Source organism: Rhinatrema bivittatum, chromosome 1 (assembly GCF_901001135.1).
Source record: "Rhinatrema bivittatum chromosome 1, aRhiBiv1.1, whole genome shotgun sequence".
Classification (NCBI taxonomy): Eukaryota; Metazoa; Chordata; class Amphibia; order Gymnophiona; family Rhinatrematidae; genus Rhinatrema; species Rhinatrema bivittatum.
The window spans coordinates 501,362,345-501,388,497 of NC_042615.1; the positions used below are offsets into that span (position 1 = coordinate 501,362,345).

Genomic DNA, 26,153 nt, shown 5'->3' on the forward strand with positions numbered 1-26,153 from the left:
AGATAGCTAGACAAATATTTGACTATTGAACTCTGAGTCATTCAACTTTTCCAAATGAGCTAAATTCTTTAAAAGAAATCTCCACATGAAAGTGAAAAATCTGAGGTTTTTTTATGGTGACTTTTTTTGTGTCTTGTCAGAAGCCTCAAGAAGAGGCTTAATTTGAAGCACTTGGTGGGGGGCAGGGAGAGAAAGGAAAGGTGGGGATGGGGAAACTGGGTAGGGGAGGGAGAACAGTATTTGAATTGTGGTGGAGGAAAGGGGGAATGTGGGAATTCAGAGATTGGATGGTGAGAACAGGGATTTGGAGATCAAGCAGGCATTGAGGATTTGGGGGGGGGGATATTTAGTGATTGTGTGGGGCATGTTGGATTGGCTGGGGGTATGAATGGATAGTGTAAGAGAGGTTATGGAGGGGGCAGATCAATGTGGGGGGGGGGGGGGAGGGGAAAGTTTGCTCATAATTGTGGTTAAAGCAACTCTGAATCCAGGAGGAGTGCTAGCCATGAGTGAGGAGGAGCTGGGCCTGGGTAATCAGAGAGAAGGATGGGTAGAAGGGCACGAGGAATGTCCGTCTGGAGTTGGGAAGCAAAGGAGATTCCATCACTAATGGTCACCCAGGCTGCCATTTGCCCTAGAGCTGACCCTGCTTACGAGAGTAGAGCCTCCAGAACTGAGCACAGTACCTAAGGTGGAGTCTCACCAGTGGCCTATATTAGGGAGATCTCACCTATTTTTTTCTCGTTACCTCTACTTATACATCCGATCACATTGGTAGCTTTTCTTGCCATTTTATTAATCTCAAGGAGTGATCCAGGCAACTACAGACAAGAGACAGGTCTTTATAGCTTCCACACACCATTTTTTCTTTCAGTCAGGGTTTTTTTTTGGGGGGGGGGGGTGGAATTCCCCACTCGTGAGAGGTAGCCCCACAGAATCATGGGAAACCAGGAGGGGTGGTGGCTAGTGGGTCACGCGATGCACTCCTTCCCCATCACTCCTGTGCAAAGGGACAGCAGTGGCACTTCTTTCAGTGTCGGCCTCATCCCAGTTCTGCCTGACGGTTTGAACCACGCTTCAGCACTATTGTCTTGAATGATCAAACCCTGGTGGCTCTCCTCCTGCCAAATGAGGGAGAGGAATGGGCCAGGGGTAAGAAGGAGTGAGGGGGAGACCAGAGGACTGGCCTATTGGGGGGGGGGGGGGCAGAGAGGAGAGAAATAACCCAGGGATCAAAAGTGTTGAAAAAGGAACAGTAGTTGATTGGCCTGTGGTCAGGGAGGAAGAGAGAGGAGAGGATTAACCTGGAATGGAGGGCAGAGGATTGACCTGAGGGCACAAACAGGATCAGTTGGGAGCGGGGTGGGAAGAGAGGAGAGGATCCACCAAATGGGGAGAGGAAGGGAGAGCACATGATTTCCCTGGTAGGGGAAAGGAGATGATCAGCCAATGAAGATTGAGCAAATTTGGGTAGAAGGAAAAGGAGGGGGAAAGGAATTAGGGAGAAGATTGTGGGTGGGGGGGGAGGGAAAGGGCTGGATCAGAGGGGGGAAGAATGAGCGGTTGGATGAGGCCTTCTAGCTTTTCAAGACACATCAAATCACTGAGCAGGCTGAGGTGGGTGTGTTGAAGTCCTTCTCAGATTTGTCTGAACTGGAGTGTGGGGAAGAGAAGGGTTTGAAGGAGGGGATCATGTCTGACTTTTTTGGTGATTTTGAAATACCAGGGAATGGGATAGGCAGAGGTTAATGTTCCCAGGGATGAGAGGTATGGCAGATAGTGTCAGTAGTAATGTTTCTCCAAAGTTGACAACCCTGCCTTCCTCCCCCCCCCCCCCCCCCCCCCCCCCCCCCCCCCCCCCCAATATTTTACCAACTAGGAGGAGTAAGGGGGGGGTGGGATAGATGGTGTTTGTGTGTATGTGGTGCATACTCTCACTCTCCCTTCCTCCCCTCAATGCCCACTTCCCCCTTTTCCCTTTCCATTTCTCATCTCTTTCCCCATCCCGTCTCCCTCTTCTCCTCGTTTTCACCTCTCTTGCAGCATGCCAGATCTGTGGTGGTGATCAAAGCAACCTCCTCTGAGAGAAGACCCTCTGACTTGTTCTCTGGGTTATGATAACGAGGCTTTCTGCACTCCGTGCCTCCGAAGCCTGCGTCCTTATGGGATGATGTCCCTGCCCCCTCCCCCCACAGCTCCCAAGAAATGGTTCTGTGGTCGGTGGCTCCAGGAATCGCCGTCCTTACCTGCCTTTCCCTGGCAGCCGCAGCTCAGTGCTGCTAGTGCCTTCCTCCTTGTGAACTGCCCTGCTCTCCATAGAGGCCGAAAAACCCCAGTATGGCTGTGCTGCAGTCCCTCTCCTTGCCTTCGGCCAAAGCGACTCCGCCCACACATGCAGCACTAATACCAGCAATGATTAACGCAGCCAATCGGTGGTGGCCTGGCATTGGGATGCCCTGCCACACCATTCTGACGTGCTGCCACTTGTACTTCAAAGTATCTGAGCAGGCAAGATAGTGGGGGAATGTACTCCTGCCCCCGCAGGACACATCAAGCCCCCTTCTGTCTCTGCTGCTACAGGCTGCATTGAGCTCTTCCTGCTATGGTTGCCAGGGGCCTGATGAAATTCAGCCAAGGGACGCACCTAGTCCTCAGGCCATAGTTTGGGGACCCCTGGGTCAGAAACTGGAGGGAGGAAAAAAACATTCAGATAGGATAGAGATGGAGGAAAAGGGTCTGGGAAGAGGAAAGAAGAATAGTAGGGGTGGGGGATGGAGGCAGGCAAGAGAAAAAGCACAGAAAGGAAGGAGACAGGCTGCAGCAACAAAGTGTGAGAGAGGAGAGAAGACTGCAGAAAGGAGAAAAAAAAGAAAGCAATGGAAAACTTTAAAATAAAGGAGAAAACTAAAATTGAGAAAAGAATGAGAACCAAATATCCAGACACACCAGAGACTGGAAAAGTATTTTATTTTTATAAGGCAAAATAGTTTTGCAAATTAATTTAAATGTGCCATAGAATTGCCATATAATGTCTGAACACTTGCCACACAGTTTATCCTTTATTCTGCCACAGGAAACTGGGGGCTCTGGCTCTAGCTAAGAACAGAATTAGTGGGCAAATGGAGAAGACAAGAGCCTACATGGAGTTAGCAAAAGAAGGTCTGTGTCTCCCTAATCTCTTAGAATTCTTTGAAGGTGTAAATAAAGATGCAGATAATGGTGAGCCAGTTGATATAGTGTGTTTGGATTTTCAGAAGGCATGTGACAAACTTCCCTTATGACAGACTCCTCAGGAAATTAAAAAGTCATGGGATAGAAAGCAGTGTCCTATTGTGGATTGGTAAGTAGTTAAAAGACAAATAGAGGGTAGGACTAAATGGTCAGTTTTTCAAATGGAGAAAGGTAATTTAGTGATGTACCACAAAGATTGGTACTGGAACCTGTGCTTTTTAACATTCATAAATGATCTGATAAAGGGAACGATGAGTGAGGTGATCAGATTTGCAGATGACACAATTGTTCTTAAAATTAGCACAGGATTGTGAGGAATTGCAGTAGGGCCTTGTGAGACTAAAACTGGGCAACTGAATGTCAGATTAAATTTAATGTGCAAAAGTTCAAAGTAGCATACTTGGGAAGAAGAATCCCAAGTATAAGTACACTGTGTTAGGCTCCATATTAGGAGTTACCATCCAGGAAAAGGACCTCTGAGTCCTTGTGGACAATAACTTGAAATCTTCAGCTCAGTGTACGGTGGCGTTCAAAAAAAAAAAAAAAAAGCAAATAGAATGTTTAGGAATTATTTGAATAGAGAATAAATATGAGAATATCATATTGCCTTTAAATATATATCATACTTATTAACCGCTTATTGTGTGTCAATAAAAACCACCCAAAGTGGTGTACAATAGTATACAAAAAAATACAATACACATAATACATACCTACCATATAAGTTAAAATTGACCCGGGACTAAAAAAGTATGCCAGTGAGCCAATAAATATTTCAACAACCAAACCCCCACATATCTCACACTCCTTCCTTCCCCCCCCCCCCCCCCCCCATCACAGACCAACCAACCCCACTCCCCCTAGAGACATAGTCCAACTTCCTACTGCATCCTAACACTGTAGCTACCCAAGCAGAATCCTAACCAACCATTCTGCCTGAAAACCAGGAAAAATCCATGTTCTAATTACACTGGGCAACAAATTTTCACAAAAGTCATGTTGCGGAAATGAAATTAGTCAATTCTTATACATTTCCATGTGCTAAACACGAATGTGACTGTGAAAATGCAAAATTGGCTCTAGTTTTTTTGTAATATGCAATAATATAATTACATCTTGAATTGTATGCCAATAGTAGGAGACCTACGGTTAATACAGTTTGAAAAATGAAGTCATAGACTACGTCTTAGATTTCTTTGCTTGTCTCTTGTACACCTGTTCGGGAGCATCTCTGCAGAGTGTCCAGCAGTAGTCAGCCAGCATGAATATTTCAAATGCTCACCCTTTCTGACTGGGCTTCATATAGTACACTGCTGACGTCAGCTTACTCAGCAGCAGCATGGCAGTAGAACTGCATTGCATCAGAAAATGATGTAATAAACTCTGGATGATGTGTGCATGATGGTATTATGCAATATGATGCAATATTACATCATTCTAGGCTTATTTACAGTCCTACTAGAAAAATTTTCATGACTAAACATAGAAAGTGAACTATATTAAATATCTTCAAAACGAGAGCCAATAAAAACTTTTCATGGTCATATTCGTGTTCAGCACATCAAGATACTACAGAGTAGGACCTTTTTAGGTCAGTAACACTTTCATTGTTGCCCAGTGTTATTTCCAGAAAAAGACATTAGTATAGTTTAAATTTCATGTCTTCTGGCAAATTATTCCACAAAACAGGGACCACTTTGGGGAAAAATGCTTTTACTCTAATGTAGGCTTCCTCTGTACTCAGGCAGACCAATCCCACAAGTGGGTTACATACCTCTACCAGCAGATGGAGACTGAGTAAAAGCTGATGTCACGGATATATATAGCCCTGCTCCGACAGCCCGGCAGTATTCTGTCTCCAGCAGATGGACATGCATTTCCCTACTGGGGAATGCCTGTTCCTTTTTTTTTTTTTTTTAAAGGAAAAGATAAGATGATTGGATAGCACCACTTGCCTCTTGAGGTAATACCATTCAGTCTGGTTGACTTGCTGGCATGTACTAAACCCCCCCCCCCCCCCCCCCCCAAAAAAAAAACAAAACAGCAGTTGCAGGCAGAGAAGCTCGGCAGTGAAGGCCTTCACCCTCTCTCCCCGTAGCCAGAGACCCATTTCTGCCTTCAACCAGGGAAGGCTGAGCTCAGATAAAATTTAAAGAAAAAAAAGTGAGGAACTTCTTGTGAGGCTGTCCTTCCTTCTTACCAGATCCTTCTTCTCAGTGTAGAAGCAGTGCAGGCTTGGCAGGTTGAGCAGCCCTTTTGGGCTAGGCCCTATTTCCAGGCTTCTTTTTCAGATTTGCGTGGTAGGCCTTGGCAGTTCCTTCACGCCTTTTTGTGTGGGTGACATCCTGTATGCATGCCTTCTTGTGCACCCAGATTCACGCCTCCTGTTGTGTGCATACTTATGAGGCCTATTAGTGTGTGCGTTTGAAGACTGGCTGAGTGCGTATTGCATGTACGTCACTGAGCGCATATTGCGTGCATTGTGAAAACATAGAAATGAAGGCAGAAAAGGACCTAATGGTCCATTTCAGTCTTCCCAGCAAACTTATGGTAGTATCTGCTGTGCCGTGTAGGTTACCCCATGCTTATCAGTTTTCCACACCGTAAGTGTCAGGGCTCTCTTTGGTTGCTGTTAGAATCCAATTCCCTATTACCTCTTGCCGTTGAAGCAGAGAGCAATGTTGGAGTTGCAAAAAAGTATCAGGCTTATTAGTTAAGGGTAGTAACTGCTGCACCAGCAAGTTACACCCATGCACCCTTTTCTTCATTTCCATCCTTTTATCCCATGCCCCTTTGAATTCTTTCACTATTTTTCGGTTTTTTACCACCACCGGAAGGGCATTCCAGGCATCCAACACCCTCTCCGTGAAGAAAACTTTTCTGACGTTTGGTTCTGAAACGTCCTCCCTGGAGTTCAGGTATCTGAAGGTCTGTAGCATATCACCTCTGGGCCTCCTCTCTACCAGGGTATACATATTCATATCCTTCAGATCCTCTTCATAGGTTTTCAGATACTGACCCCCATGCCATTTGGTAGCCCTACTCTGGACTGCCTCCATACTGTGTCTGTCCCTTTTATTTATTTAAAAAGTTTTGTATACAGTCATTCGAAAGGAACATCACAACGGTTCACATAACAAAAACATCATACTGAACACAGTTCTCCAGGTGAGGCCTCACCAAGGACCTGTAAAAGGGCATCACCACCTCCTTTTTCTTATTGGTTATTCATCTCTCTATGCAGTCCAGCATTCTTCTGGCTTTAGCTATCGCCTTGTCACATTGCTTCGCTATCTTTAGATCACCAGACACTATCACCCAAGATCCCTCTCTTAGTCCGGGCATATCAGTGTTATGGTTTTTGATATGTGGATCCAAAGTAGCCAATCAGTCTTACCTTAGCAGACAGCAGATCACACAGGTCCGAGAGGCAATCCAAGGTCGGGGCAGGCAAACAGGTCTGAGGCAATCCAAAGTCGAGCAGAGAGGCAAGAAAACAAACCACAAGAGCTCCAGCACAAGCAAGCCTGTAGCTGAGGCAATGCTGTGCTGGACTCTGTTCTTTAAATAGTCAAATAAGGGAAGGAGGACTTCCGGGTAGAAGTATGACGCGCCGTAAGGGGCGGAGCTTGCGTGCGAGAAGCGTCAGCCCATACTGCTGCCGGGAGAGGCCAACCAGCAGCGATACCAGCCCTCTGCGCCGTGGATTGCCGTGAGGTAACAGTACCTCCCCCGCAAAGGCCCTCTCCTGGGGTGAGGTTTGAGAGGAAAACTCCTATGAAATTCACAAATTAAACGAGGAGCCTGTATATTATGGGCCAGTTCCCAGGAAATCTCCTCCAGGCCATAGTTCTTCCATGAGATTAAATATTGTAGGGTCCCCCTTGATCTTCTGACATCCAGGATCTCCTTAACTTCATATTGGGAATCATCTGGCCTGACAGATGGAGTCGTCTGTCTCCTCCTCCTTGACGGCCAAGATAAGATTACTGGTTTCAATAAGGAGATGTGAAACACATAAATACGTAAAGTAGGGGGAAGATGAAGTTTAAAGGATACCTTACTGATCTGTTTTTCAATAGGAAGGGGTCCAATAAAGCGAGGAGCAAATTTGAGGAGTGCGTAATTTGAGATTCCGTGTACTTAACCACACCAAGTTTCCAGGTTTGAGCAGGGGTCCCAGTCTCCTCCCCTTATCCGCCTGTTTTTTCATTTTGAGGGATGCTCGTTGCAGTAGGGCTTGGGTCTGTTCCCATAAAGTCATCATGGAACGAACAACTTGTTCTACCGCCGGGCAAGAAGAGGAGGTAGTAAGAGGGAGTGGAATCCGCAGATGCCTCCCAAAAACCAGAAAGAAAGGTGATGAACCTGAAGCTTGGTTGACATGATTATTATGGCAAATCTCAGCCCAGGGCAATAGGAAAGCCCAATCATCCTGGCGTTGATTGACATAGCAACGTAAAAATGTTTTAAGAGTTTGATTCGTTCGTTCAGTTAACCCGTTGGACTGAGGGTGATAAGCAGAAGAGAAATTTTAATTCTATTCTACATTTTTTGCAGAGATCTCTCCAAAATCATGCCATGAACTGAACTGGACTCCTCTATCTGAAATACTAGAAGGTAGACCATGGATTCGAAAGATGTACAAATAATCGACCCAACTCTGGTGCAGAGGGTAATCCAGGCAGAGAAATGAAATGGGCCATTCTGGAAAATCGGTCAATCACAACCCAGATTACTGAATTACCTTCAGAAAGAGGGAGATCAGTGATAAAATCTGTTGCTATATGAGTCCACGGTTGTTTTGGAATCGGAAGAGGTTGCAACAGTCCCTTGGGGTCTTCTGAGCCGCACAAGTGGGACAGAAGTAAACATTTTTGGACATCAGATGCCCACTGCGGTCACCAGTAGTGGCGGGATACAAGATTCTTAGTTCAGAGTCTGCCAGGATGTCCAGTGAAGAGAGAATCATGGGCCCATTGTAATACTTTTTGTCTTAAACGCCTAGGAACTACTGTTTTCCCCAGTGGAACAGTAAAGGTAGCTGCTACTATTATTTGAGCTGGATCGATGATATGCCGGGGTGACTCAGGGGTATCATCAGGAAGGAAACTCCTAGATAAAGCATCAGCACGTACATTCTTTTCTGAAGGTCGAAAGTGTAATTTAAAATTGAATCTACTGAAGAAAAGTGCCTAACGGGCTTGACGGGGATTTAAACGTTGGGCATGAGACAAATAGGCAAGATTCTTGTGATCAGTGTAAATATCAATGGTAAACTTAGCCACTTCCAGGAGATGTCGCCATTCTTCCAGTGCCATTTTAACTGCTAAAAGTTCACGTTCCCTAATGGTATAATTTCTTTCCGCAGGGGAGAATTTTTTGGAAAAATACACACAAGTATACAATCTCCCTGACTCGGAGGGTTGCAAGAGAATTGCCTCAACTCCTAGGGCTGAAGCGTCAACCTCCAGAATGAATGGTTTGTCTGAATCCAGGCATTGTAAACATGGATGTTTAACAAATTCTTTCTTCAATAGGTGAAATGCTTGGATGGCTTCAGGAGGCCAATTACAGGTTGGAGCTCCCTTCTTAGTTAAAGTGGTTAGTGGTGCTACTAGGGTAGAGTATCTGGAGATGAATTGGCGATAACTGGAGAATCCCAAAAATCGCTGCAAGGCCTTGAGCCCCGGTGGTTGAGGCCACTCTATTAAAAGCTTTAGGTTTCTCTGGATCCATGCGAAGGCCTTCTTGGGATCTTGTATATCCCAAAAAGGGTAGTTGGTGAAAAAGACATTTCTCCAATTTTGCATACAGCCTGTTCTCCTGAAGTCTTTGGAGATCTTGTTTGACATGAAGTTTATGCTGAAGTTTTCTTTTGGAGAAGATTAATATATCATCAAGATATACAATAACATGGGAGTACAGAATGTCTCGGAAGATGTCATTAATCATGGTCTGAAATACCGCCGGAGCATTACATAGTCCGAATGGCATAACTAAATATTCATAGTGTCCATCTTGAGTGTTTAAAAGCGGTTTTCCACTCATCTCTTTTGCGTATTCTAATTAAATTGTAGGCCCCCCGAAGATCAAGTTTAGTAAAGATCTGTGCTCCTTTAAATTGATCAGAGTTCGGTGATAAGTGGAATTGGATATCTATTTTTCTTGGTGATGCCATTAAGTTCTCTATAATCAATACAGGGTCGTAATGATCCATATTTCTTTTTAACAAAGGAAGGAAGGTGCCAGTCGAATGGGTCGTCTAGAGAGGTTCCGTTCCCGAGCCCTTTCTTGAAATCGCAGATCAATTCGGATTGCTAAGTGGATTAACTCCTCTAAGGATTCTGGAGTTTCAAGGCCCACCATTTCATCCTTGTTGGCCTTGGAGAGTCCTTGCCTGAAAATGGTAGACTGTCATTTCCCCATCTAAGTTCAGCTGCTAATGTTTGAAACTGGACAGCATACTCCCCAACCGATCGGGAACCTTGCTTAATCCGCAGTAAATCGGAAGCTGCAGAAGTTGTACGGCCAGGTTCATCAAATATCAGGCGGAACTCTTTCAAAAATTACTCCAAGTTGTCCATCGGGGATCCTCTCGTTCCCAAAATGGGGAGGCCCATGCCAGTGCTGGTCCTTCCAAGAGAGAGAAGATGAAAGTGACCTTGGTTCGATCTGTAGGAAACGACGCTGCCTGGAGCGAAAAGTGCATTAGACATTGATTTAAGAAACCCCGACAAAGCTGAGGACTAGCATTAAAGCATGGTGGAGGCTGCAGACGTGTAGGAGGAGGTAGAGGTAATGAGGGAGCTGGGTTTGCAGCAGCTGAGAGAGCGTCCATTCTGGCAGCCAGTCTCTCCAGTACTCCGGTAACTTGGTTTAATGGTCCTTGTTGAACACATGTCACTAAACCAGGGATGGCCTGTAAGGCTGAGAGGTCTACAGGTTCCATGGCCTCGGCTATCTGTTATGGTTTTTGATATGTGGATTCAAAGTAGCCAATCAGTCTTACCTTAGCAGACGGCAGATCACACAGGTCCGAGAGGCAATCCAAAGTCAAGCAGAGAGGCGAGAAAACAAACCACAAGAGCTCCAGCACAAGCAAGCCTGTAGCCGAGGCAATGCTGTGCTGGACTCAGTTCTTTAAATAATCAAACTTCCCTTGTAAACGCGGGGACTTCCGGGTAGAAGTATGATACGCCGTAAGGGGCAGAGCTTGCGTGCAAGTAGCGTCAGCCTGTACTGCCGCCGGGAGATGCCGACCAGCAGCGATACCAGCCCTCTGTGCCGTGGATTGCTGGGAGGTAACAGTCAGCCTTTCCCCCATTTAAGCACATAGCTGTCTTCTGAGGTGTCTTGAGCACATATCTTACTGTGGCGCGCAACAACTGGACAACTCCATAACGCCAGTGTCAAAGAATCTAAGTGCTTAACTATTTGTGCTGCATGCCAAACTAGTGCAATACAGCCAGAGCTTTCTGCAAGCCTGTGTTGGTGCTGCTTGGATGATAGAGGTGATTTGCCCCTTATGGATTTTGCCAACTCTTGTCCATTCATTCAGTCTGAGAGGAATATGGCTGATGGCAATACAACTAGGGCGTCCCCTTCTTCGGTTGATCCACTGGCAGTCATCCTCAGCAGAGTCTCGCTCACAGGATGTCCGGTTTGGATCTATGGGGCCTGGTATGGATCCATCTTCCTTTTTTTTTTTTTTTTCCTTCCTGGGTGGAACTTTTCCAGGGGCCTTAGACCTTTCTACAGGGGGGTCCTGCAGAGGTGGCATTGCCTCCTAAATCAGGGTTGCATGCTTGGGGCCCTTCTGTATTCACCACTGCTTGCAAATGCCATGGCACAAGAATGCCTAACAGAGTTTGAGGGCATGTGGAACAAGATGATACTGATGATTTGGATTACTCCCTCTCAAAGGAAAATTCCTTTGGATTTAGAGCCACATAAAACTCTTCTCCATTTCTTTCACAAAAATGAGTTGCTGGGTCTAATTACTCAGACCCTGAAACCCTTGGGGTGGCTGGGAGTAATTCTTAGGATATGCAGAAGAAAGAATCCATATTGGTCACTTTACGCAAGGATTCATGTTTCTTTCCCCTCCTTGATGTGATTCAAGAGTAGGTTGACTTTGAATGTATTACTTCAGAGGCAAGTTTTAAAGGAGGATGTGCCTTGGAGGGTTTATATCCCTTGGATCGCAGGCAAGAGAATAGTTACATTGGTGTGTTCTATCACTAAGTGGACCACCATACTGGTTGAAGGAGGGGTAACTCAAAAGGATGCTCAGCAGAGAAGGATCCTTAAGCAAGCCTTTGAGGCCATGATGCTGAATTTGTAAATTGCTGCTGCTTGTTCCCTGTTAGCTCGAGCTGCTCTATGCCTCTCTCTAGAATCTAGCGGAACAGTTTTGGCTGGCAGAGTGGTAATATAACTGAGGATGACCTTCTTAGCAGATGCGGGCTGTGACCTTGTTCGTACTGCCACCAGAGATATTACTTCCATAATAGCAGCTAGATGTCAGCTGTAGCTGCGGAATTGGTTGGCAGATACTATTTCTAAGTCCAATCTTAAATTGCCCTCCAAGGGTTCTCTGTTTGGCAGTGAGTTGGAGAAGATGGCAAACAAATGGAGAAGCTCAGGTCCTTGTTTACCAGAGGATAAAAAGCCGGCTTCATGGACTTTTCAGGAAAGTGGCCATTCTTGAGAAGTCAGGCGTTTTCGTCCTTATAGGGGACCTTCCTCTGAGACCCTGTCCCTTTTGGTAAGTCTCAGTTCTTTTCTCCCCTCCCCAGAAGGCCTCGGAAGGATACGGGCTCCGGGAATGGAGCTTCTCGATCTTCCCAATGAAGGTTTGTGGACTCACCTGCTGGTGCAGGAGATAGGTGGCTGTCTATCTCACTATTATCAGAGATGGGTCCAGATCACATCGGACCAGTGGGTCCTAGAAGTGATTTGGATGGCTATGCTGTAGAACGTCTTTCCATTCCTCTGGATGCCTTTATGATCTCTCAGTGCAATTCCCCTCCAGAATGATTTGCAACAAAATACAGGCTGCTATTCCATCTATTCTGTCGTACCCAAGAAAGAGGGGCTCTTTTGACTCATCCTGGATCTCAAAGGAGTCATTCATCATTTGCGGGTCACTCATTTCAGAATGGAGACTGTACGCTCCATAATAATGGCAGAACAATCAGGGGAAAACTTCATGTCTCTGGATATAACAGAGATATATCTGCATGTTCCTAAGGTTTGCCATTTTGGGATGTCTTTACCAGTTTCAGGCCTTGCCTTTTGGGCTGGCCACTTGTGCCCAGGACCTTCTCCAAGGTCATGGTGGTGGTAGTGGCAACCATGCTCAAGGACGGCATCCTAGTTCACCCATATCTGGATGACTGGTTGATTCGTGTCAAGAACGTGGAAGAAAGTCACCAGGCCTCTCGCAAGGTGGTCTCCTTACTGCAGGATGTAGGCTGGGTGGTGAACTTGGCCAAGAGCAGCTTACAGCCATCTCAGATGCTGGAGTATTTGGCGTTTGCTTTGATATGAAGCAGGGTAGTATGTTTCTGCCAGAGAATTGAATTCAGTAGTTAATTTGCTGAAGTTCAAACCCTGAGAAGGACTGTTCGCCCAACAGTGTAGTCTTATATTTAGGTCCTGGCTTTGGCAGCCACGTTGGAAGTTGTTCCCTAGGCAAGGGTGCATATGTGACCTCTTAACGCACGTTACTAACCCGCTAGAGTCTGCAGTCACAGGACTATGTGGTGAGGCTTCTCTTACCATTGGAGGTGAGCGTCCAATTGCAGTGATTGGTTGCAGGCAGATTATCTTAGGAATGGTGTTTCCTTGGAGAAGCTGGATTGGCTAGTGCTCATGACAAATGCGAGCCTCCTGGAGTGGGGGACTCGCTGTCAGGAGTTGATGGTGTAAGGTCGCTGGAATGCCAAGAAACAGCAGTGGAGTATTGACCGATTGGAAGCACTGGCAGTACGGCTGGTATGCTTGCGGTTCCCCAAGCCTCCAGAGGCTCAGGCAGTCCGAATAATGTCGGCAATGTGACAACAGTGGCCTATATCAATCATCAGGGTGGAAACAAGTCAATAGATGGTTGAGAAGATAGATGCACTCATGATATGGGCAGAGCAACATCTGCCAGACATATCCGCCTCCCACATTGCCAGAAAAGACAATATCAGAGCAGACTTTCTCAGCAGGAAGAGTTTGTATCCAGAAGAATGGGAGTTAGCGGATGAAGCCTTTCAGCTCATAGTGGAGCGCAGGGCCACCTGTACCTAGATTGCAGGTGACATCCGACAACACAAGTGCCGCAGTTTTTCATTCACAGGTGGAATCTGAAAGCATTGGGCATCAATGCTCTTGTTCAGGTTTGACTGTGGCAGCCTGCCATGGGCCTTCCATCCTGGCCACTGATAGGCAAAATCATTCAAATATTGTAATCTAGACCAGCATCTTACTTTTGGTGGTTCCGGATTGGCCCTGGAGGCTGTGGTATGCTGATATGCAGAGATTGCTAGTGGGCATTCTTCTCAGGCTGCCTTCACGGAAGAATCTGTTGTGGCAGGGTCAATTTTGTCTTACGGTTTGGCCCTTCAGAGGGTAGGTTGTTGAAACGTGGTTATTCACCTGCAGTAATTTCCACTTTACTTAAGACCAGGAAACTTTGTGTCTCTGGACTATGAGAGTTTGGAGAATTTTCAAAGCCTGGTGTACGGAGCGAATTTTCCACTGATTTTTGGAATTTTTACAGGGGGGCTTGCGTATAGATTTGGCCCTTAATATCTTGAAGATTCAAGTGGCAGCCCTCACTTGTTATAGGGGCAAGTCAATGGTGGGCCTTTGTCTTCCCATCCCAATGTGCCCTGGTTCTTGAAGGGAGTTAAGCATCTTCGTCCTTCATTGTGACTGCCGGTGCCTCTGTGGAAGCTTTAATCTGGTCCTGAATTTCTTGGCAGGTACAACTTTTCGGCCACTACATGGCCTTTCCTTGTGGCTGCTTACTTTGCTACTAGAAAAACTGTCTTCAATCTATTAGATTTCTGAGCTTCAGGCTCTGAAATACCATTCTTGTCTCGAGCCTTTTCTGCATATGACTTCAGGAGCGGTACAGCTTCAGACACTGCAATTTTTTCATTTCATTTGAATCAATCCATTTCCCTGCCCATGTTGGACAGGGACAGAGATGAGTATTGTATCGTCTTTTTTGCATACCTTGGACATCAAGCATCATTTGTTGTGGTACTTGAAGGTTATTAATTCAGTCCAGAAGTCTGATCGGTTGTTTGTTATGCATGGTGGAAGTAAACAAAGTGAACCGGCAACTATAGCCCATTGGATTAAGGAAGTCATTACAACCGCCTATGCTGAAGCAGATTAAACCGTATTCCACAAGGACTCAGGCGGCATCGTGGGCGGAGATTCATTTGTCTCCTGTCTATTTGCTAAGTGCGGATGTGGTCATCTTTACACACCTTTTTCAAGCATTAGCACTTGGATGTTCAGGCTAGGCAGGAGGCCACGTACACACTGGCAGTGTTGACTGGACTATAGGCAGCCTCCTGCCCTGTCAGGAGTAGCTTTAGTACATCCCACTTGTGGGGATTGGCCTGCCTGGGTGCAGAGGAAGGAGAAATTACTACTTATCTGATAATTTCCTTTCCTCTAAGGAAGGCAGGCCAATCCCCGACCCGCCCTCAGCTGCTGATTTGTGCTTTTAGTTCCCCCTTTAGGTACGGATGATGCAGAATGCTTTTTGGAGGACTGGTAAATGGCTTAACCCAGTCACTCAGTTTACTAACTGTTCTCTGTTTTATCTGAGCTCAGTGTTCCCTATTGATTGGAAATATGAGCGGTTGGTTGATAATCATTTTCAAATATAATCAGTTTGTCCACAGTTTGGCTTTTTAAGAGAATACTGGCGGGCTGATGGCAGGGCTATATATCCGTGACGTCAGCTTTAACTCAGTTGCTGGTAGGGGTGCATAACCCTCTGTTGTATTGTAAACCGATATGATTTGTATATTGTACAAGAATGTTGGTATATAAAAATTCAAAATAAATAAATAGTGTGAATTGGCCTGCCTGCCTTAGAGGTAGAGAAATTATCAGGTAAGTAGTAATTTCTCCATTCCTTCCCTCTCATCATAAAAAGCTAGATCTATTGTATAGTCACACTTTGAGTATGGGTCATCTAAGATAATTACTCCAAGATCCCTTTTCTGGTTGATGTCACTTTGTCTCCTTCTAATTGGCACACAGTGTACATTTAGGATTGCAAAACCAATTCACTGTTTCTTTTTTTGCTTTGAAACACAATGTTAACGCTCTTGGGCATTCTTTCTTCTGTTGGGCAAAATGTCATGCTTTCATGTGCTGTGATCTTTTCACAGGTGATGTTAGAGGCTTTGACAGGCCAGGAAGCCATTCAGAGTGACGGCAATGCCAAGACCAAGTACTTGGTAAGGGCCATGATGAGGGGAAGGGAGAAGAAGGGACTAATGCTGACAGGGCCAAGATGAACTGAGAAATACTGATGGTTCCTTTGTGTCACTTTGGGGCCTATTTGTTAAGCTGCAGCAATATATTTTTTTTTTTTTTTGTTTGAGGTAAATGCTTTAGTGCAGTGAAAATAGAAATAACACACAGAATCTATAAGTTCTGCATGTTATTTCCTGGTGCCTAAACCAGGTGTGATATGAGTATGCAAAACAGCTGATTGGCATCACCTGAGAGGCCAAGGAAAGCCTAGGGTCAGCCAGCACCATTTTGTTGTACAGAACTATTTTTTATTTCCAGGCTTTTTAATACTGCACATTCAGAAACCATCCTGACCAGAGCAGTTCACAATACATAAAGCAGTCATACAAGCAATACAATATTACTCCAGATAGAAACGTAGTCTTATCAAATCCACTGATTCTGTTATTTACTTGGATACAGCCAAGCTTTCACCATCTTTCTAAACAATAAGTAATTGGTTTCCAACCTGATTTCTACTGGGGCTGAGTTCCGCCATGATGGCCCAAACACTGAATTTCCCTGTTCGTACCTGGATCAGTCCAGACTCCTGGATGTATTCATCCCTGCCAGCAGATGGAGACAGAGAAAGTTTCACTGACACTGCTTCATAATACCCCGGTGCCACCTGCAGTTCCTCAGTATTTCTCTGTCTCCAGCAGATGGTGGCCGGTGCATAAACCTGCAGTTTCTACAGTTTGTTAGGTTCTTTTGCTTTTTTTTTTTTTTTTTCTTGTGAGCCTTCCCAGGGGTTTGGATCCCGAGGAGACCCTTTCTCTGTTTGGTCAAGGTGGACGAGCTGGAGGTCTGTGACCTTTTTGTATGCTCAATCCTTGGTAATCCATGGGGTGCAAATCTGGTGGTCCAGGTCCCCTCCCCTCCACGAGGCCACCTAGGCAACTTTGAGCTCGGGGCTCTGGGGTTTTGTGCCGCCCCCCCCCTCCCCCTTCTCCTTTCTTTTAGGGTCTCTCCCTCTCCTTGGTTACTTTGGCTGAGCTGGTCAGCGCCGTTCAGCCTTAGGAGAGGGGAGCTTTCTATTTTCTTAGACTTCTTCCTGTGTGGTGTGTGGTTTTTTTTTCTTTTCTTTTGTTTTGTTTTTACTTTATCATTAAAGTATCTGAAAGGAGCAGCTGAGCGGTAAAACTCTGTGGTCCCGTTCCCCCACCATATGTTCGGTCTGGTCGATTTTTTTTATTTTATTTTTTTTCCTCTTGCCCGAGGCTCAATGGAGTTTAAGCTTGGCGGGGAGGATTTTTGGTCCCACCGATTTGGGGGGGGGGGGGATGGTTTCGTGGCTCGGCTTGCCACGCATGAGGCATACTCCTGGTGTGTCAGCCGCACCGGGCTTTGTTCAGATTGCACTTCGGGAGGTAAAGCACCCTCCCAACCCCCAATGGCTGTGAAGTGCCGAAAAATTACTGTTGCTGAGGCTGCCACGAAAGTCTCCAGCAGTGATGGTTCAAATCTCATTGGGCCTGCCAGCTCCCCTGAGGCAGGAGCGGCAGCCATTTTGGGCTCCAGTACACTTTTTTACCCACGCCTTCCAAGGGGGAGGGGGATCTCCCTCTGCAACTTTCCCCAGTTCACCCGGGTCTCATGGAGTGGCAGGGAGGCACTGAGGGAGCAGCTTTGCAGGATTTGCTGGTTTCATGGCCCATGGGGGATTGGGCCTCTCCTTTTCCTGTGGCTACCTGGGCTTTTTCCCCTGATTTTTATCCTGCTGCTTCATCAGGCTTATGTAGCACAGCAGGATGGGAGGGGATACCAGCAGATAGGGCTGGCATCCCCGGCCCTGTGTCCCATGGCTTTCGGATTCGCGACTGGGGCCCAGTCTGTCTCAAAGCGTCCAACCCTCCGGTGCCCAGCACTTGTTGGGGGAGGAGCAGCAGATGACACCGATGGCTCTGTTGGGTCACCGGAACACCCCAGTGATGCGGAGGCAACGTTGTCAGGGGTACAGGGTGATGATCAGGAGCAGATTGACACAGCTCTGGGGGACAACCTGGGGGCCCTTCTGGTTCTGGAAGGGGATGACCCCAAGATACTCCATTTTTTTTTTTCAGGTCCTCAGAGTTGGGGGTTGAAGGTCCATCAGGAGGATCCAGATATAGACGGGACATATCCAGTCCTCAATGGCCTTAGGGTCCCGCTAACTTTGTTTCCCTATCATAGGTCCGTGAAGCAATTGGTGGAGCATGAATGGAGTACCCCTGACTTCAGTTTAAGGGTGGGAAGAGCGATGTTGAAGCTTTATCCCTTACCTGAGCAGATGTTAAAGCTTTTTTCGCTTCCAAAAGTGGACGCAGCAGTCTCTGCGGTCACAAAGAAGACTATACCTGTTGCAGGTGCCATGGCTCTCAAGGATGTCCAGGATTGGAAGCTAGAGCTTCATCTCAAAAGAATCTTTGAGGTGTCTGCTTTGAGTCTGTGGACCGCCATTTGTTCCAGCTTCATGCAGAGAGCCTGTCTGCGCTGGTTACAGCAGCTTCAGGATGCACAAGTGAAGTTGGATGGTGAGAAGCTTAACACAGATCACTTAGAGGAGTCTGTCGTGTATGTGGCGAATGCTTTGTACAATGTGATATGGACCATCTCATATTATGGTATCCGTGGTGGCGGCCAGGCAATTACTGTGGCTCTGTAATTGGTCAGTGGATGTATCTTCTAAGTCCCAGTTGGGTTTGCTACCCTTTAAAGGGTGTGTCTTGTTTGGAGGGGACTTGGAGCCTCTGATGAAGCAACTTGGTGAGAATAAGCTTCACAAGTTACTGGAGGATAAGCCTAGGACCAAGCAGGCTTTTCAGTCTCTGGCGGGTTTTCGAGACAGCAGGAGGTCTCACCATTTGAGAGGTGCCCCATTGTCGCAGAAAGAGTTCTCTCGGGGTCCGGCCTGGGGTCAGTCCTTTCATGGAGGTCATAGGCCCTTCAGAGCTTCCACAGGTGGTGGAGCTATGGGAGCCAAATCCTCTCAATGAGGCGAGGCCATCCGACTCGGTCACTCCCTGTATAGGGGGTTGCCTAGTGCGATTTTACGGGGAATGGACCAGAGTTACTCAAGATCAGTGGGTTCTCTGTGTAATAAGAGACTGTTACACATTAGAGTTTATGCGCCCCGTTCACAACCTGTTTCTAGTCTTCCCCTGTGGGACATTAGAAAAGCATCATGCAGTTCGGGAGACTTTAGACAAGGTGCGCAACTTAGGGGCCATAATTCTGGTCCCTGTGGACGAATGGGGCAAGGGTCGATACTCCATTTACTTCGTAGTGCCAAACAAAGCAGGCACCTTTCGCCCCATTCTGGACTTGAAGTGAGTAAATGCAGCATTGAAGGTTTCGCATGGAGACCTTACTGGCTGTGATTGTGGCAGTGTGCAACCAAGAGTTTCTGGCTTTGAATTTGATGGAGGTGTATCTGCACATTCCCATTCATCGAGATCACCAGTGCTTCCTGAGATTTATGGTGCTGGGTCAGCATTTCCAGTTTCAGGCTACTCCTTTCAGGCTGACCACAGTGCCCCACACATTCACCAAGGTTATGGTGGTTATGGCTGCGGCTCTTAGGTGCAAGGGGAGCTGGTATACCCTTATCTAGATGATTGGCTCATCAATGCAAAGTCGTTAGACAGGTGTTGCACCGCGGTGCAAAAGGTGATTAATCTTCTCTGGAGAGGTGGAATCCATTATCAGAGGCCTTTCATCAGCCTGTGTCTCTCGATGCTCTGATGCAAGACAGTCTCTTTTGGTGGCTACAGACATCCAATCTACAGTGGGGTGTTGATCTGGAGGATCTGAATTGGGTAATTCTTACTACAGATGCCAGTCTCTGGATGGGGGCAGTGTGCCAGTGACAAGCAGCCCAGGGCACTTGGTCTTTGGAAGAAGCCTCGTGGTCTATCAATCATTTGGAGACAGAGCAGTGCAGTTAGCTTTGCTCGCTTTTCTACCTCTGGTTCAAGGCCACTCGGTGAGAGTTTTGTTGGACAATGCGACAACCGTAGCATACATCAATCGACAGGGAGGCACCAAGAGTCGAAATGTAGCACTGGAGGCTGAGTTGTTTTTTTGGGCGGAGCAGTACTTGATTCAGATAGCAGCATCTCACATCGCAGGCATCAAACATCCAGGCAGATTTTCTCATCGCAAAATGTTGGATCCAGGAGAGTGGGAATTGGCGGACTCTGAGATGCAGCTCATCCGCGAAAGGTGGGGTTATCCCCACGTCAATTTGATGGCAACTCGTCTCAGTGCAAAATCACCTCGTTTTTGTCAACTGAAGAAGAAAATACGAGGCCGAGGGAGTCTCTGCTCTGGTGATACCTTGGCCTTGGGGGATTCTGCTTTGTTTTCCCTCCTTGGCCTCTAGTGGGCAAGGTCTTGTCGGATAGAGAAGCACCCGGGGGATGAGGTGTTGGTAGCCCTGGAGTGGCCTCATCAACCATGGTTCGCGGATCTGGTCAACTTAGCAGTGGACGGACCGTTACGCTTCAGTCACCTTCTTTGTCTTCTCCGTCAGGGCTCCTTATTTTCAGACCAGGCAGATCATTTTTGTCTAGCGGCTTGGCTTTTGAGAGGCGATGTTTGTTTGAGATGGAGAGGATACCTGGAGGCAGTTATAACTACTCCTCTACAAGCTAGGCAGATGTCAACTTCCCTGTCGTACGTTCAAATCTAGAAGATTTTTGAGGCATGATGCATGTCTAAAAGAGTACAGGCCTTACGGTCCTCGTCTCACATATTGTCTTTTCTGCAAGAAGATTTAGTCAAAGGTCTGGCTTTTAACTCACTCAGGGTGCAGGTAGTGGCCCTGGCTTTCTTACAGAGTTTAAAGCTTTTTTTAAAAAAAAAGCTCTAAAAACATGGCTTTTCGAACAGGCTTATATCGATTATCTTGAAAAAAAAGGACTAATTGGTTTAAAGAAACATTATTTTTACTTTGTTTTATGTTCTTTTATTAATAATTGATTAACAATTTTATTTTCTATCATTTTATTGTACCTTTTAGATATTTTAGTATGATTTTATGATTTTGTAACATGTAAACTGTTGTGATGTATATTATGAACGACGGTATACAAGAATCTTTAAATAAATAAATACATGAGAAAGTTGAATGGTACAAGTTATCTTCCCATCCCGATGTGCTTAGGTTCATTCAGGAGTTAAGAATTTGCATCCTCCAGTGTGGATAGTCTGTCCCTCCTGGAACCTTAATCTAGTTCTTCGAGAGTTGTGTGAGGCACTCTTAGAAATCCTCCTTGCAGAACAAATGGCTACTAAGACGGCGACCTTGAGAATGAAATCCTTAAGAGCTACTCTACGGATTGGTTCAGAGTTGCAGGCTTTATCTTGCCGTGAACCATTCCTTCAGATCTCTGATTCAGGTGTCTCATTGCAGACAGTCTCTGCTTTTCATGTTAATCAGACCTTGGAGCTTCCAGCTTTTCCGGAATTGGATGCTTCTTTGCCGCATGCACAGGAGCTTAGGCTGTTGGATGTCCACAGTGCTTTACTGAGGTATCTCAAGGTCACTAATGATTTTAGGAAATCTGATCATCTTTTCATTTTATGGAGTGATTTAAAGAAAGGTTCCCAGACCTCCAAGGCTACCATTGTGAGGTGGCTTAAGGAGGCTATTGGGTCGGCATACGTTCTCAAGGGCCATCAAGTTCCTGAAGGTTTGAGGGCTCACTCTACTCGCTCTCAGGCGACTTCGTGGGTGGAGGCTCGATTGGTTTCACCACAGGAAATTTGCGGAGCAGCAACTTGGAAGTCTCTGCATACTTTTGCAAGGCATTACCTGCTGGATGTAGGGGATCCTGAGTCTCTGTCATTGGCGAAAGTGTCTTATGAGCGGGACTCTCCAGGTCCCATCCTCAGTAGGGAGCTTTGGTACATCCCCGGAATCTGGACTGATCGGGGTACGTACAGGGAAAAAGAAAAAATTGTTTTTTACCTGCTAATTTTCGTTCCTGTAATACCACGGATCAGTCCAGAACCAGCCCGATCTGTGGAGGTGGAAAGTCCTCAGCTTAGCTGTAATCTTTTTGGTACACACTTTTTTTTAGATTAAGGAATACAGATTTTTATTCAAAGTTTTGCAAGTGATTTTTGCTTGGGTACAGATCAATACTGAGGGAACTACAAGTGGCACTGGGGTTTATGAAGCAGTGTCAGTGAAACTTTCTCTGTCTCAATCTGCTGGCAGGGATGAATAAACCCAGGAGTCTGGACTGATCCGTGGTACTACAGGAATGAAAATTAACAGAGGGTAACCAGTTTTTCTATTCTACTCCGTAAAGCTGCCCTTTTGATCTCTCTAACCTCTGGCACTACAAACAAAACACCATGTGCTGATCATAAATTACGACTTGGTACATATATCACTACTATCTTCCGTAGGTATTTTGTTCCCTCTTCCCAGACTACTTTGTACATTAAGATCATAATCCCTTTCTCTAATGGGAGCCAGTGTAGTTCATTCAACAGTGACCTTACACTCATTCTCCTTGGGCAAGCAAAAATCAATCCTGCTGCCATACTTTGAATCACCTGGAGCCATAGGGTGTTTTGCTGAAGCTCTAGCAGGGTGGGATTGCATAGGAATCGCTCCTGTCCCTTGCAGACCCTGGACTCACCTGTACGTTTGAGGATGTGGTCTGTGCAGGGGCAAGTTAAAGGGGAGGCGGGGGAAAAGGGCATGTACCACAGTTTAGTGAATCCCACAGTAACTTACTTTACAGTAAAAGGGCATGTGCTTAGCAAATAGGCCCCTTTTTGTGTATCAGTTTAACTCTCGGGCTGATACAGTACAGTGCACTCCAGTGGAGCGCACTGTTAGCCCGGGTTTGGCTGTGCGCTTTCGACGCACTAGCTTTACCCCTTATTCAGTAAGGGGTAATAGCGCGTCAAATGTGCAGCCAACCCCACCGAAACTAATAGCGCCCGCAACATGCAAATGCATGTTGCGGGCGCTATTAGTTATTCCCGCCTGATCCAGAAAGCAAAATGTGCAGCCAAGCCGCATATTTTACTTTCAAAAATTAACGCCTGCCAGCGCCGGGGAAGTGTACAGAAAAGCAGAAAGAACTACTTTTCTGTACACCCTCCGTCTTAATATCATAGCGATATTAAGTCGGAGGCCCCAAAAATTTTAAAATAAAAAATGTAAAAAAAAATTTTAAATCGGCCCACGGGTCGGAAGATGGACGCTCAATTATGCTTGCATCCGTTTTCCAAACCCGTGGCTGTCAGCGGGTTTGAGAACAGACGCCAGCAAAATTGAGCGTCTGCTGACAGCTGCCGCTCTGTCAAAAAGGAGGCACTAGGGACGCGCTAGTGAACCTAGCGCCTCTTTTTACCGCACACCCTAATTTGCATAGGCCACCCTCCTGAATCGCGCGCCCAGGAGAGTGGCCTGAGCGGGCACTCACCGGCTCTCCCGTGTGTTTTTCTGTATCGGCCTGTCTGTGATGTTCAGCTGCTTTACATGACCTGGCTTTCTCTCATGCTCTACTGTAAGTTACAGACAACTAGTAGAGACTGAACGCTGGATTGTGCACTGTAAGCCCCTGAGGCAGCAGCTGTTGAGCTGCGAAACTTGGCCTGAGTCGGGCATTTTGAAAAGAAAACGTCTCTACTTTAATAACTTGATTTTTTTTCAACTATTTTATCTATTCTTCTTCTTTATCTCTTTTGGATGTGTCCATCCCATGGCATCAGTCTTGTCTCTGTTCGTTCTCTCTTACTTCCTCCCCAGCCCCCTCTTTCTGCATCTCATCCTTTCTCTGTCTCTCTCTGTAATCCCCTCGTCCACACTCTGTGGACCTCTCTCTGTCATGAGGCTGGCTTTTGGGATGGAGATCAATATTGTGGACCTTAGCAGTCTTTCCCCTCTCCTATCCTACAGAAGGATCTGATCAGTGAGGAGGTGATGACAGAGGAGCAGCAGAAAAATCCATGTAGCAGCACGGCCCGTGATGACAGAGCCCGGTGGATCGCATCACGCATCTGCAAGAAATATTTGGACCGCCGGCCAGGCCATTGTCCTGAGTCTGTGTCCCTGGAGTTGTGCGAGCTGGCCTGCCAGTGCCTTGATCGTCGGAAAAAAAGGCCCAAGATGGCAGAGGTGGACAGTACTCATGTTTTCAGCTTGCTCCCTTTTTTCCAGGGCTGATGTTGCATGTTAGTGTGAACAAATCAGCTGTCACAGAACTGATGCCATCATCCTGCATCATGCTTCTATCTTCGGATGGGCTGTGTTGATGACTTCTTATGCCAGCTAAGGCTAGAAGTAAGAATCCCTTCCTACTGAATAAACTGATCTGTGCTCTGTAAAATCTCGATTTACATTTTATGAAGGAAGAAAGAGAGCTAGATGGGAAAGTCTAGGTGAGTTCAGTCATATGAGCCAGAAGACACGCGCAAAGGATATTTAATTCATGTAAAACTTGCCACCGTGATGTCATGAACGTGGTGGGGGCTGGGGCTTGAGGGCATGGTGGTGTCCAGGGAAGTGCAACAACTGATCCATTTATATCCTCACGACACCCTGATGGAGTCTCACAGAGAACAAAACACTAGCAAGCTTTACAGGCATTAAGCAATTCTTTATTTTGTGTTTTCTGGCTCTTGTGACGGAGCTCGCCTAGCCTATGACACCCAGTTCTTTCTTCCTGCACAAGTGTAACAAAGCCTCTCCTATGGCATGCTGATCCGTTTATTTGATAGAAAGGAATTCCTAAATCTAACCTTCGGTGCCACATGATGAGGAAAGAGAGAAAAATTCCAGAGCAAAAATGAAAAAGGCATCTTTCCACGGGCAGAGGCAGCTGCCGCTTGCTGGAAAGAGGATAGTGGGACAGGAATCTACTGATCCTCCTGGGAATTCATGCAGCACAGGGGTACGGATAGTTCTCAAGAACTCAACAGTGGTCTGTTCCAAGTTCACACCCTGACTGCCCCTGACTGTGTGTGACCTCAGGCAAGTTGCTTTATATCCCTGTGTCCTGAAAGGATTGCATTTTTAAACACTCCCCAGCATCATTTTCTGTGGAAGATTTCCCACCCCATCATCCCCATAGCCAAGATTAAAGGTCATGCACCTCTCTAGCAAAGCTTAATTGTATTGTACTGTCACTAGTTTTGATGTCAGAGTCCTCCACCTTAAAAAGAGGAAATGGTGACTAGAGAAGAGAGAGCTCCAACAATTTGAGATTTGCCTGTATGAGTTTTCATGTGTCTATCTTTATGTGGTGGTGGGAGGGTGTGGTCATGCCTCTTACATTTCATTTTGTCTACATCCCTTGCAGGTGTACAAGCGGCTGGAAACCCTTCAGTACCAGCTACGACGCCTGTCCCCCTCTGTGGACTTCCCTGAACCTTCTCTGTGCAGTGTAGCCTCTTCTCCGTCTGAGCTGGCCGACAGCCTCCGGGGCTTGCTGCTCACCCCTGAAGAGAACACTTATAAATTCAGTCCTGGCTGCCAGCCCTCCCACTTGCACAACTTCTCTGGCACTAGGGGACACTGTGGCCGACCAGCACCAGGCAACCAGCGGCGGGCCAGCAGCCCACAGAGCTCCTTACGTACCCCAGACTCCAGGCTGGACAGCCTCCCCGTTAGCGTCTCCTGCCAAAACCTGCTAGCGCTGCAGAGCAGACTCAACTATCCTGTAGAGAGCGATGAGAGCCTGTCTAATACTTATCGCTCCCTCAGCTCGCAAGAGCTGAGGGCCCACTCCCAGCTCATCTCTGACAGCAGGCAGGAGAGCGGCATGTCCCGGGGGGCCAAAGACTGGTCAGGTTTATGGACCTCCTGGGGCAGAAGTCATTGCTGCAAGCTGGCGGGAGGACCAAGGGATGAGTCCTGCGAGTGCAACAAAGGCCTGCACCGCACGAGCCCCGGGAGCTCGAGCGATGCAGAGTGTGCGAGGGTGGTGGACAGTTCTCAAGGTAAGGCAGTACTTGCCTAGAGAGTCTGCTCTGGGCTCAGATCCCTGTGTTGGGTAACCTTGGGTAATTCTTTTTCTTTCTGATCTCTCTCTCTGCCTTAGTTCTAATACTTCTGTCACTGGCTCTGAGAGATCAAGTTGGCAGGTGGCAAATTTTACCTGGATAACTTTAACCAGGTATTCAGTAGCACTTACTATGCTTGGTTAAAGTAACCATATAAAATTATCTGGGTAACTTTCCCGCATACCGGCTTACTGAATGTGGGCTGTAGTGGCCCAGATTTCTTTTTTTCTCTCCACTCACCCCTTCCAAAGTTTAAAAAAAAAAAAAAAAAAATTAAAAAAATGCTGACGTAGTGGTCCAGTCCTCTCCTCCTCCTTAAAGCCGGGCACCACCCTGAACACCCCCCCCCCCCCCAAAAAAAAAACCCCCAA

At 46.6% G+C, this 26,153-nt stretch overlaps 1 protein-coding gene across 1 annotated transcript in view; it reads left to right on the forward strand.

Annotated features, from left to right (window-relative positions):
* IRAK1 (interleukin 1 receptor associated kinase 1) overlaps nucleotides 1-26,153 on the forward strand; it is a 126,432-nt gene that overhangs the window by 91,137 nt on the left and 9,142 nt on the right. Inside the window, exons 10-12 of the mRNA XM_029609860.1 lie at nucleotides 15,645-15,713; nucleotides 23,678-23,896; nucleotides 25,080-25,719. Coding sequence (XP_029465720.1) covers nucleotides 15,645-15,713; nucleotides 23,678-23,896; nucleotides 25,080-25,719 — 928 coding nt within the window. The remainder of the gene's footprint in view (nucleotides 1-15,644; nucleotides 15,714-23,677; nucleotides 23,897-25,079; nucleotides 25,720-26,153) is intronic.